The sequence below is a fragment of the Salmo salar genome, chromosome ssa27, assembly GCF_905237065.1.
Source record: "Salmo salar chromosome ssa27, Ssal_v3.1, whole genome shotgun sequence".
Lineage (NCBI taxonomy): Eukaryota > Metazoa > Chordata > Actinopteri > Salmoniformes > Salmonidae > Salmo > Salmo salar.
The window spans coordinates 1,557,453-1,571,487 of NC_059468.1; the positions used below are offsets into that span (position 1 = coordinate 1,557,453).

General features: G+C 43.2%; 1 protein-coding gene across 2 annotated transcripts in view; it reads left to right on the top strand.

Moving 5' to 3' along the window:
* LOC106588177 (sorting nexin-27) overlaps window positions 1-14,035 on the top strand; it is a 58,701-nt gene that overhangs the window by 24,240 nt on the left and 20,426 nt on the right. For both annotated transcript variants that reach the window (XM_014176902.2, XM_014176901.2), the window contains exons 4-5: window positions 11,599-11,663; window positions 11,738-11,842. In XM_014176902.2, coding sequence (XP_014032377.1) covers window positions 11,599-11,663; window positions 11,738-11,842 — 170 coding nt within the window. The remainder of the gene's footprint in view (window positions 1-11,598; window positions 11,664-11,737; window positions 11,843-14,035) is intronic.

The window sequence follows — 14,035 nt, forward strand, 5'->3', positions numbered from 1 at the left end:
CTGCCAGTTGAGGACTTGTGAGGCGTCTGTTTCTCAATCTAGACACTCTCATGTACTTGTCCTCTTGCTCAGTTGTGCATCGGGGCCTCCCACACCTCTTTCTATTCTGGTTAGAGCCAGTTTGCACTGTTCTGTGAAGGGAGTAGTACACAGTGTTGTACAATATCTTCAGTTTCTTGGCAATTTCTCGCATGGAATAGCCTTCATTTCTCAGAACTAGAATAGACTGACGAGTTTCAGAAGAAAGTTCTTTGTTTCTGGCCATTTTGAGCCTGTAATTAAACCCACAAATGCTGAAGCCCCAGGTACTCAATTAGTCTAAAGAAGGCCAGTTGTATTGCTTCTTTAATCAGTACAACAGTTTTCAGCAGTGCTAACGTAATTGCAAAAGGGTTTTCTAATGATCAATTAGCCTTTTAAAATTATAAACTTGGATTAGCTAACACAACGTGCCATTGGAACACAGGAGTGATGGTTGCTGATAATGGGCCTCTGTACGGCTATGTAGATATTCCATTAAAAATCTGCCGTTTCCAGCTACAATAGTCATTTATAACGTTAACAATGTGTACACTGTATTTCTGATTAGGTTGATATTTTAATGGACAAAAAATTTGCTTTTCTTTCAAAAACAAGGACATTTGTAAGTGACCCCAAACTTTTGAACGGTAGTGTACATGTAGAAAAAGGTAAAGTGACCATGCATGAATAATAAACTGAGTAGCAGCAGCATGACAATCTGGGGTGGGGACAATGCAAGTAGTCCGGGTAGCAATTTGATTAACTTTTCAAGAGTTATGGCTTGGGGGTAGAAGCTGTTAAGAAGCCTTTTTGACCTAGACTTGGTGCTCTGGTACCGCTTGCCGTGCGGTAGCAGAGAGGAACGGTCTATGAATAGGGTGGCTGGAGTCCCTGGCAATTTTTTGGGCCTTCCTCTGACACCGCCTGGCATAGAGGTCCTGGATGTCAGGAAGCTTGGCCCCAGTGATGTACTGGGCCGTACACACTACCCTCTGTAGTGCCTTGCGGTCGTAGGCCGTGCAGTTGCCGTACCAGGCGGTGATTCAACCAGTCAGGATGCTCTCGATGGTGCAGCTGTAGAACCTTTTGAGGATCTCAGGACCCATGCCTAATCTTTTCAGTCTCCTGAGGGGGAATAGGTGTTGTCGTGGCCTCTTCATGACTGTCTTGGTGTGTTTGGACCATGATAGTTTGTTGGCTATGTGGACACCAAGGAACTTGAAGTTCTCAACCTGCTCCACTACAGCCCTGTCGATGAGAATGGGGGCGTGCTCGGTCCTGCTTTTTCTGTAGTCCACAATCATCTCCTTTGTCTTGATCACATTCAGGGAGAGGTTGTTATCCTGGCACAACACTGTCTCTGACCTCCCTATAGACTGTCTCATCGTTGTCAGTGATCAGGCTGTTGTGTCATCGGCAAACTTAATGATGGTGTTGGAGTCGTGCTTGGCCGCGCAGTCATGGGAGTACAGGAGGGGACTGAGCACGCACCCTGAGGGGCCCCTGGGTTGAGGACCAGCGTGGCAGATGTTGTTATCTACCCTTACCACCTGAGGGTGGCCCGTCAGGAAGTCCAGGATCCAGTTGCAGAGGGAAGTGTTTAGTCTCAGGGTCCTTAGCTTAGTGATGAGCTTTGAGGGCACTATGATGTTGAACGCTGAGCTATAGTCAATGAATAGCTTTCTCACGTAAGTGTTCCTATTGTCCAGGTGGGAATGGGCAGTGTGGAGTGCAGTAGAGATTGCATCATCTGTGGGTCTGTTGGGGCGGTATGCAAATTGGAGTGGGTCTAGGGTTTCTGGGATAATGGTGTTGATGTGAGCCATGACCAGCCTTTCAAAGCACTTCATGGCTACAGACGTGAGTGCTACGGGTCAGTAGTAATATAGTCAGGTTACCTTGGTGTTCTTGGACACAGGGAATATGGTGGTCTGCTTGAAACATGTTGGTATTACGGACTCGGTCAACGACTAGTTGACAATGTCACTCAAGACACTCCGAGAGTGTGTACTTCGAGCACACGTCCTGGTAATCCATCTGGCCCTGCGGCCTTGTGAAAGTTGACCTATTTAAAGGTCTTACTCACATCGGCTACGGAGAGCGTGATCACACAGTCGTCTAGAACAGCTGATGTTCTCATGCATGCATCAGTGTTGCTTGCCTCGAAGTGAGCATAGAAGTTATTTAGCTCGTCTGGGAGGCTCGTGTCACTGGGCAGCTCGCGGCTGTGCTTCCCTTTGTAGTCCATCTGACGAGCTTCGGAGCTGGTGTAGTACAATTCAATCTTAGTCCTGTTACTGTCGCTTTGCCTGTTTGATGGTTCGTCGGAGGGCATAGTGGGATTTCTTATAAGCTTCCGGGTTGGAGTCCCGCTCCTTGAAAGCGGCAGCTCTACCCTTTAGCTTAGTGTGGATGTTGCCTGTAATCATGGTTTCTGGTTGGGGTGTGTACGTATGGTCACTGTGGGGACGATGTCATCGATGCATTTATTGATGTACTCCTCAATGCCATCAGTACACTCCTCAATGCCATCGGACGAATCCCGGAACATGTTTCAGTCTGTGCTAGCAAAACAGTCCTGTAGCTTAGCATCTGCGTCCTCTGACCACCTCCTTATTGAGTGAGTCACTGGTACTTCCTGCTTTACTTTTTGCTTGTAAGCAGGAATCAGGAGGATAGAATTATGGTCAGAAACCAGTGTGCCTGGCACCTACTACCATACCCCGTTCAAAGACAATTACATTTACACTTTGAATGGTACACATACACAATCCATGTCTCAATTGTCTCAAGGTTTATTAATCCTTCTTTAACCTGTCTGGGCTAGGGGGCAGTATTTTCACGGCCGGATGAAAAACGTACCCAATTTAACCTGTTAGGGCTAGGGGGCAGTATTGACACGGCTGGATAAAAAACATACCCGATTTAATCTGGTTACCACTCCTACCCAGTAACTAGAATATGCATATACTTATTACATATGGATAGAAAACACCCTAAATTTTCTAAAACTGTTTGAATGGTGTCTGTGAGTATAACAGAACTCAAATGGCAGGTCAAAACCTGAGAGATTCCTTTACAGGAAGTGGCCTGTCTGACCATTTCTTGAACTTCTTTTCCATCTCTATCATTTACTAAGGATCTCTGCTCTAACGTGACACTTCCCACGTCGTCCATAGGCGCTCAGAGCCCGGGAAAAAACAGAATGTCGTCATTCCAGCCCCAGGCTGAAACACATTATCGCCTTTCTCAAGTGGCCGATCAAGGGACACTGGGCTTAGGCGCATGACCCGACCGCCCCCGCCTTTGGGATTTTTTTCCTCTGTTTGCCGAAAAGGGGATTCCCTGTCGGAATATTATCGCTTTTCTACGAGAAAAATGTTGTAAAAATTGATTTTAAACAGCGGTTGACATGCTTCGAAGTACGGTAATGGAATATTTAGAATTTTATTGTCACGAATTGCGCCATGCGCGCGACACTTCTTTACTATTTCGGATAGTGTCTGGAACGCACGAACAAAACGCCGCTATTCGGATATAACGATGGATTATTTTGGACCAAACCAACATTTGTTATTGAAGTAGCAGTCCTGGGTGTGCATTCTGACGAAGACAACAAAAGGTAATGCACAGGCCATACAAACGCTTCACACCGCGTGGCCGCTGCCACTCCAACCTGGTGGTCCCAGCGCGCACGACCCACGTGGAGTTCCAGGTCTCCGGCAGCCTCTGGAACTGCCGGTCTGCAGCCAACAAGGCTGAGTTCATCTCAGCCTATGCTACCCTCCAGTCCCTAGACTTCCTGGCGCTGACGGAAACATGGATTACCACAGATAACACTGCTACTCCTACTGCTCTCTCTTCGTCTGCCCACGTGTTCTCGCATACCCCTAGAGCATCGAGCCAGCGGGGTGGTGGCACTGGAATCCTCATCTCTCCCAAGTGGACATTCTCTCTTTCTCCCCTGACCCATCTGTCTATCTCCTCATTTGAATTCCATGCTGTCACAGTTACCAGCCCTTTCAAGCTTAACATCCTTATCATTTATCGCCCTCCAGGTTCCCTTGGAGAGTTCATCAATGAGCTTGATGCCTTGATAAGTTCCTTTCCTGAGGATGGCTCACCTCTCACAGTTCTGGGTGACTTTAACCTCCCCACGTCTACCTTTGACTCATTCCTCTCTGCCTCCTTCTTTCCACTCCTCTCCTCTTTTGACCTCACCCTCTCACCTTCCCCCCCTACTCACAAGGCAGGCAATACGCTTGACCTCATCTTTACTAGATGCTGTTCTTCCACTAATCTCATTGCAACTCCCCTCCAAATCTCCGACCACTACCTTGTATCCTTTTCCCTCTTGCTCTCATCCAACACTTCTCACTCTGCCCCTACTCGGATGGTATTGCGCCGTCCCAACCTTCGCTCTCTCTCTCCCGCTACTCTCTCCTCTTCCATCCTATCATCTCTTCCCTCTGCTCAAACCTTCTCCAACCTATCTCCTGATTCTGCCTCCTCAACCCTCCTCTCCTCCCTTTCTGCATCCTTTGATTTTCTCTGTCCCCTATCCTCCAGGCCGGCTCGGTCCTCCCCTCCTGCTCCGTGGCTCGACGACTCACTACGAGCTCACAGAACAGGGCTCCGGGCAGCCGAGCGGAAATGGAGGAAAACTCGCCTCCCTGCGGACCTGGCATCCTTTCACTCACTCCTCTCTACATTCTCCTCTTCTGTCTCTGCTGCTAAAGCCACTTTCTACCACTCTAAATTCCAAGCATCTGCCTCTAACCCTAGGAAGCTCTTTGCTACCTTCTCCTCCCTCCTGAATCCTCCTCCCCCCCCCCCCTCCTCCCTCGCAAGCGTCCCACCTAGCCGATAGAGGTTAAACAGGTTACTACTCTGGCCCAGAAACTAGAATATGCATATTATTGGTAGATTTGGATAGAAAAAACTCTGAAGTTTCTAAAACTGTTTGAATGGTGTCTGTGAGTATAACAGAACTCATATGGCAGGCAAAAACCTGAGAAAAATCCAAGCAGGAAGTGTAAAGTCTGAGAATTGTAGTTCTTCTTTTGATTCTCTATCGAAGCTACAGTGTCTGTGGGGTGACGTTGCACTTCCTAAGGCTTCCATTGGCTGTCTAAAGCCTTCAGAAAGTGGTTTGATAATAGGAGATAATAGGGGCTCAGTTACTGAGTGGTCTGCCTGGCAACAAAGGGATTGGATATGCTCGGTCCCGCAAGCGCGCCCCTCCTTCTTTTTCTTCTTGAATGAATATGCTATTGTCCGGTTCGAATTTTATCGCAATTCTACATTAAAAATACCATAAAGATTGATTTTAAACAGCGTTTGACATGCTTCTAAGTACGGTAATGGAACATTTAGACTTTTTGTCTCTCGTTCCGCACTCGCGCGTTATGCCTTTGGATAAGTGATCTGTACGCACAAACAAAACTGAGGTATTTGTACATAAATATGGATTATTTCGAAACAAAAACAAAAATTTTTGTGGAAGTAGCAGTCCTGGGAGTGCATTCTGACGAAGATCAGCAAAGGTACGAGAATATTTCTAATACTAATTCTGAGTTTAGGTTTCCCCGAACTTGGCGGGTGTCTGAATAGCTCACCGTGATGGCTGAGCTATGTACTCAGAATATTGAAAAATGTGCTTTCTCCATAAAGCTATTTTAAAACAAAACGGTTGCATCCAGGGGTAGTCTATCTATAATTCTTAAAATAATTGTAATATATTTTGTCAACGTTTATGATGAGTATTTTTGTAAATTGATGTGCACATTCACTGGACGTTTTGGTGGGAATACATTTTCTGAACATCAAGCGCCAATGTAAAATGCTGTTTTTGGATATAAATATGAACTTTATCGAACAAAACATACATGTATTGTGTAACATAATGTCCTAGGAGTGTCATCTGATGAAGATCGTCAAAGGTTAGTGCTTCATTTAGCTGTGTTTTGGGTTTTATTGACACATGTCCTTGCTTGGAAAATGGCTGTGTGATTATTTTTTTGTATGTACTCTCCTAACATAATCTAATGTTTTGCTTTCGCTGTAAAGCCTTTTTGAAATCGGACAATGTGGTTACATCAAGGAGAAGTGTATTTCTAAAATGGTGTAAAATAGTTGTATGTTTGAGAAAGTTGAATTATGACATTTTGTTGTTTTTTGAATTTTTCGCCCTGACATTTCACTGGCTAGCGTCCCACCTAGTCCATAGAAGTTAACCTGTATCCTCCCCTTCATCTGCACTGATTTGAAATGGATTTAACAAGTGACATCAATAAGGGATCATAGCTGTCATGGAAAGAGCAGGTGTTCTTAATGTTTTGTATATTCGGTGGCTATTATTATTATTTTCTATTTAATTATGTGTTATTACACCCCTTCCATCTGTCAGTGCTGGAGATGAAAAGTCAGTTGAGGAGAGATTAGAAAACATTTAGCACGTTTTATTTTTGGAATGCCTGTGTGAGTTCAAGTAGGGATACCTAGTCAGTTGTACGACTGAATGCATTCAACAAAAATGTGTCTTCTGAATCAGAGAGGTGCGGGGGGCTGCCGTAATTGACATCCATGTCTTCGGCGCCCGGGAAACAGTAGGTTAACTGCCTTGCTCAGGGGCAGAGCGACAGATTTTTACCTTGTCAGCTCGGGGATTCGATCCAGCAATCTTTCGGTTACTGGCCCAACGCTCTAACCACTAGGCTACCTGCCGAGTGTTTCGAGAAGTGAGAAACCAAGTATGCTGTAATGCAGTGTGTTGAACTTTGACATAGCTCTCTATCTCCTGCAGACGTATCGCTAATCATTGCAATACTTGTTGAGTGCCCTTGTATGTGTATGTACGTGTACTAGAGGTCGACCGATTATGATTTTTCAACACCGCTACCGATTATTGGAGGACCACAAAAAGCAGATACCGATTAATCTGCCATTTTTTAAATTTTTTATTATTATTTTTTATTTGTAATAATGACAATTACAACAATACTGAATGAACACTTATTTTAACTTAATATAATACATCAATAAAATCAATTTAGCCTCAAATAAATAATGAAACATGTTCAATTTGGTTTAAATAATGCAAAAACAAAGTGTTGGAGAAGAACGTAAAACTGCAATATGTGCCATGTAAAAAAGCTAACGTTTAAGTTCCTTGCTCAGAACATGAGAACATATGAAAGCTGGTGGTTCCTTTTAACATGAGTCTTCAATATTCCCAGGTAAGAAGTTTTAGGTTGTAGTTATTATAGGAATTATAGGACTATTTCTCTCTATACGATTTGTATTTCATATACCTTTGACTATTGGATGTTCTTATAGGCACTTTAGTATTGCCAGTGTAACATTATAGCTTCTGTCCCTCTCCTCGCTCCTACCTGGACTTGAACCAGGAACACAACAGCCACCCTCGAAGCAGCGTTACCCATGTAGAGGAAGGGGAACAACTACTCCAAGTCTTAGAGCGAGTGGCGTTTGAAACGCTATTAGCGCGCACCCGGCTAACTAGCTAGCCATTTCACATCGGTTACACCAGCCTAATCTTGGGAGTTGACAGGCTTGAAGTCATAAACAGCGCAATGCGTTGCGAAGAGCTGCTGGCAAAACGCACGAAAGTGCTGTTTTGAATGAATGCTTACAAGCCTGCTGCTGCCTACCACCGCTCAGTCAGACTGCTCTATCAAATCATAGACTTAATTATAACATAATAACACAAAGAAATACGAGCCATAGGTCATTAATATGGTCGAATCCGGAAACTATTATCTCGAAAACAACACGTTTTTCCTGTCAGTGAAATACAGAACCGTTCCGTATTTTATCTAACGAGTGGCATCCCTAAGTCTAAACCTTCAATGTTATGTCATAATTACGTAAAATTCTGGCAAATTAGTTCGCAACGAGCCAGGCGGCCCAAACTTTTGCATATTTTATTTTTTATTTATTTTATTTTTATTTCACCTTTATTTAACCAGGTAGGCAAGTTGAGAACATGTTCTCATTTACAATTGCGACCTGGCCAAGATAAAGCAAAGCAGTTCGACAACATACAAAAACACAGAGTTACACATGGAGTAAAACAACATACAATCAATGATGCAGTAGAAAAAAATACAAAAAAATACAAAAAAAATAAGATTATATACAATGTGAGCAAATGATGTGAGATAAGGGAGGTAAAGGCAAAAAAATGCCATGGTGGCAAAGTAAATAAAGTATAGCAAGAAAAACACTGGAATGGTAGATTTGTAGTTTGAAGAAAGTTCAGAGATAAAATATAAATAATATGGTGCAAAGGAGCAAAATAAATAAAATAAATAGATACAGTAGGGGAAGAGGTAGTAGTTTGGGCTAAATTATAGATGGGCTATGTACAGGTGCAGTGATCTGTGAGCTGCTCTGACAGCTGGTGCTTAAAGCTAGTGAGGGAGATAAGTGTTTCCAGTTTCAGAGATTTTTGTAGTTCGTTCCAGTCATTGGCAGCAGAGAACTGGAAGGAGAGACGACCAAAGGAGGAGTTGGCTTTAGGGGTGACCAGAGAGATATACCTGCTGGAGCGCGTGCTACAGGTGGGTGCTGCTATGGTGACCAGTGAGCGGAGATAAGGGGGACTTTACCTAGCATGGTCTTGTAGATGACCTGGAGCCAATGTGTTTGGCGACGATTATGAAGCGAAGGCCAGCCAACGAGAGCGTACAGGTCGCAGTGGTGGGTAGTATATGGGGCTTTGGTGACAAAACGGATGGCACTGTGATAGACTGCATCCAGCTTGTTGAGTAGGGTATTGGAAGCTATTTTGTAAATGACATCGCCGAAGTCGAGGATTGGTAGGATGGTCAGTTTTACGAGGGTATGTTTGGCAGCATGAGTGAAGGATGCTTTGTTGCGAAATAGGAAGCCAATTCGAGATTTCACTTTGGATTGGAGATGATTGATGTGAGTCTGGAAGGAGAGTTTACAGTCTAACCAGACACCTAGGTATTTGTAGTTGTCCACAAATTCTAAGTTAGAACCGTCCAGAGAAGTGATGCTGGACAGGCGGGCAGGTGCAGGCAGCGATCGGTTGAAGAGCATGCATTTAGTTTTACTTGTGTTTAGGAGCAGTTGGAGACCACGGAAGGAGAGTTGAATGGCATTGAAGCTCGTCTGGAGGGTTGTTAACACAGTGTCCAAAGAAGGGCCAGAAGTGTACAGAATGGTGTCGTCTGCGTAGAGGTGGATCAGAGATTCACCAGCAGCAAGAGCGAGATATATATATATATATATACCCTGACTGCGTGCAATGAACGCAAAATGACACAATTGAACCTGGTTAATATTGCCTGCTAACCTGGATTTCTTTTAGCTAAATATGCAGGTTTAAAAATATATACTTCTGTGTATTGATTTTAAGAAAGGCATTGATGTTTATGGTTGGAGCAACGTGTACCTAAGCGATTATATGCAACGCAGGACAGGCTAGATAAACTAGTAATATCATCAACCATGTGTAGTTAACTAGTGATTATGATTGATTGATTGTTTTTTATAAGATAAGTTTAATGCTAGCTAGCAACTTACCTTGGCTTCTTACTGCATTCGCGTAACAGGCAGGCTTCTCGTGGAGTGCAATGTAAAGCAGGTGGTTAGAGCGTTGGACTAGTTAACCGTAAGGTTGCAAGATTGAATCCCCGAGCTGACAAGGTAAAAATCTGTCGTTCTGCCCCTGAACAAGGCAATTAACCCAATGTTCCTAGGCCGTCATTGAAAATAAGAATGTGATCTTAACTGACTTGCCTAGTTAAATAAAGGTCTAAAAAAAAAAATTCTCCAAATAATAATCGGCCAAATCGGCGTCCAAAAATACCGATTTCCGATTGTTATGAAAACTTGAAATCGGCCCTAATTAATCGGCCGTTACGATTAATCAGTTGACCTGTAACGTGTACAGTTGAAGTCGGGAGTTTACATACATACACTTAGGTTGGAGTCATTAACTTGTTTTTCAACCACTCCACAAATTTCTTGATAACAAACTATAATTTTGGCAAGTTGGTTAGGACATCTACTAAGTCATTTTTCCAACAATTGTTTACAGACAGATTATTTAACTTATAATTCACTGTATCACAATTCCAGTGGGTCAAAATTTTACATACACTAAGTTGACTGTGCCTTTAAACAGCTTGGAAATTCCAGAAAATTATGTCATGGCTTTAGAAGCTTCTGATAGGCTAATTGACATCATTTGAGTAAATTGGAGGTGTACCTGTGGATGTATTTCAAGGCCTACCTTCAAACTCAGTGCCTCTTTGCTTGACATCATGGGGAAATCAGAAGAAATCAGCCAAGACCTCAGAAAATAAATTGTAGACCTCCACAAGTCTGGTTCATCCTTGGGAGCAATTTCCAAACGCCTGAAGGTACCCTGTTCATCTGTACAAACAATAGTACGCAAGTATAAACACCATGGAACCACGCAGCCGTCATACCGCTCAGGAAGGAGACGCATTCTGTCTCCTAGAGATGAACGTACTTAGGTGTGAAAAGTGCGAATCAATCCCAGAACAACAGCAAAGGACCTTGTCAAGATGCTGGAGGAAATGGGTACAAAAGTATGTATATCCACAGTAAAACGAGTCCTATATCGACATAACCTGAAAGGCCGCTCATGAAGAAGCCACTGCTCCAAAACCGTCATAAAAAAGCCAGACTACGGTTTGCAACTGCACATGGGGACAAAGATCGTACTTTTTGGAGAAATGTCCTCTGGTCTGATGAAACAAAAATAGAACTGTTTGGCCATAATGACCATTGTTATGTTTGGAGGAAAAAGGGGGAGGCTTGCAAGCCGAGGAACAACATCTCAACCATGAATCATGGGGGTGGCAGCATCATGTTGTGGGGGTGCTTTGCTGCAGGATGGACTGGTGCGCTTCACAAAATAGATGGCATCATGAGGGAGGAAAATTATGTGGATATATTGAAGCAACATCTCAAGACATCAGTCAAGAAGTTAAAGCTTGGTCGCAAATGGGTCTTCCAAATGGACAATGACACCAAGCATACTTCCAAAGTTGTGGCAAAATGGCTTAAGGACAACAAAGTAAAGGTATTGGAGTGGCCATCACAAAGCCCTGACCTCAATTCTATAGAAAATTTGTGGGCAGAACTGAACCAGCTCTGTCAGCGGGAATGGGCCAAAAATCACCCAACTTATTGTGGGAAGTCTACCCAAAATGTTTGACTCAAGTTAAACAATTTAAAGGCAATGCTACAAAATACTAATTGAGTGTATGTAAACTTCTGACCCACTGGGAATATGATGAAAGAAATAAAAGCTGAAATAAATCATTCTCTCTACTATTATTCTGACATTTCACATTCTTAAAATAAAGTGGTGATCCTAACTGACCTAAGACAGGGATTTTTTACTAGAATTAAATGTCAGGAATTGTGAAAAACTGAGTTTAAATGTATTTGGCTAAACTTCCGACTTCAACTGTATGAATGTGTATGTTCAAAGTGTGCATGTGAATGCAATATGTTAACATTACCTTTTGCTCTCTTCTCCTTCTGTAGTTTGTTCTGTGCGGGTGATTGGGGAGAGTGACATCATGCAGGAATTCCTGTCTGAATCAGATGAGGTACGTTTGTGCAGGCAGTTTCCATAGCTGTGTGTGACACACTGATGCTCACCCTTCCTTTCTCTGTTTGTCAGAATTACAATGGCGTGTCAGACGTGGAGCTGCGGATAGCCCTGCCAGACAAGACCACCATCTCGGTCAGGGTGCGCAAGAACAGCACGACTGACCAAGTCTACCAGGTATAGAGCAGTGCTGTGTTCCTCACTTCTAGTCCTAGAGGCAGGGCTCTAAAGTGTGACAGCACAAAGCACGAATAATGCAGAGAGGGAGAGGATTTGGCAGCCCCAGATAGGACTGGGCTATGGTGTGTGCATTTTCCACCTCTCAAAACATGGTGCTAATAAAGTTAACAAAGCACTCGCTAGTTTAGCTAGCTAGCTAGCTAGCTACTGTAATGAATAGCTACAGTGCCTTCAGAAAGTGTTCATACCCCTTGACTTATTTTGACACATTTTGTTACAGCTTGAATTCAAAATTGATTAAATTGATTTCTCATCTACACACAATACCCTATAATGACAAGGTGAAAAGATTAGATTTTTGGGGGCAAATGAAATACAGCAAAATCTCATTTACGTAATTCACACCCGAGTCAGTACTTTGTAGATGCATCGTTGGTGGCGATTCCAGCTTTGAGTTTTCTTGAGTATGTCTATCAGCTCTGTACAGATTTTCTCAAGCTCTATTATGTTAGATGGGGAGCAGCGGTGAACAGCAGTCTTACACAGATTTTCAATGGGATTCAAGTCTGGAGTGCAGTCTGAAGCAGGTTCTCATCAAGGATTTTCCAGTATTTGGCTCCATTCGTTGTTCCTCTATCCTTACCAGTCTCCCAGTCCCTGCTGCAGAATAGCATTCCCATAGCATGATGCTGCCACCACCATTCGTCACAGTAGGGATGGTGTTAGACGGGTGATGAGCTGTGCCTGGTTTTCTCCAAACATAGCACTTTGCATTCAGGCCGAAGAGTTTTTCACGTGCCTTTTTGCAAACTACAGGCGTGCTGTTATTTGCCTTTTTCTCAGGAGTGGCTTCCGTCTGGCCACTCCCATAAAGCCCAGATTGGTGAAGTGCTGTAGAGACTGTTGTCCTTCTGGCATATTCTCCCATCTCAGCCAATGAACTCTGTAGTTCTGTCAGTGGTCATTGGGTTCTTGGTCACCTCCCTGACCAAGGTCCTTCTTGCCTGGTTGCTCAGTTTGGTCAGACTGGCAGTCTGGGTAGTTCCATATTTTTTTCAATATCCCAATGACGGAGACCACTGTGCTTCTGGAAACTTTCAAGACTTTTTAGAAAAAGTTTTATACAGTTCTTTGGACTTCATAGTTTCTGCTCTGACATGCACTGTCAACTGTGGGACCTTATCTAGACGGGTGTTTCTTTCTAAATCATGTCTAACTGAATTGGCCACAGGTGGACTCCAATCAAGTTGTAGTGACATCTCAAGTAGGATCAAATGAAATTGGATGCACCTGAGCAAAATGTGTCATGTCAAAACAAAGAGGTGTGATGCTTATATAAATGTAGATTTCTTTCTGAAAATGTTTCATACATTTCAAAATGTTTCACTTTGTCATTATGGGGTCTTTTGTGTAGATGGGTGAGGGGGAAAAACATTTATTTAATCCAATTGAATTCAGGCTAACAATGTGGAATAAGTTGAGGGGTACGAATACTTTCTGAAGGCACTGTAGATGCAATTATGACGATTACAGAAACTGCGATGCTGGTAAACATGTTATACGCCATTCTCTTGATTGATGGGCTGGTGCTGCTTGTAATAGACGTGTGAGCCCTCATCTCCGCATTTTCAGTGCCACAGCCAAACTTCAACTACTGGGCTAGACTATTGTGGTCGGCAGTGTTGACAACAGAAATGCTATAGTCATTTAAATTAATCAATAACTAGCAATAAGTAGTTTAAAATGAGGTAGCCTACCTTTGGCTGGCTGTCATGTTCCATTAAATGAGTTTATGATTGCTTTTTTCAACTGGGATTATTAGCCAACAAAGTAGGTAAGGTTTTAGCCACCAATTTAGCCCCCACTGTGCATGGAAATGTGAAGCACAAGCCATTGATCATACAGGCCTATCACATATGGATGCTCAAATTTATTTTTTATTTTTGTAGCAGATACCTATATTAATGAATCAAATCTAATCAAATGTATTTATATAGCCCTTCGTACATCAGCCGATATCTCAAAGTGCTGTACAGAAACCCAGCCTAAAACCCCAAACAGCAAGCAATGCATGTGAAAGAAGCACGGTGGCTAGGAAAAACTCCCTAGGAAAAACTCCCTAGAAAGGACAAAAACCTAGGAAGAAACCTAGAGAGGAACCAGGCTATGAGGGGTGGCCAGTCCTCTTCT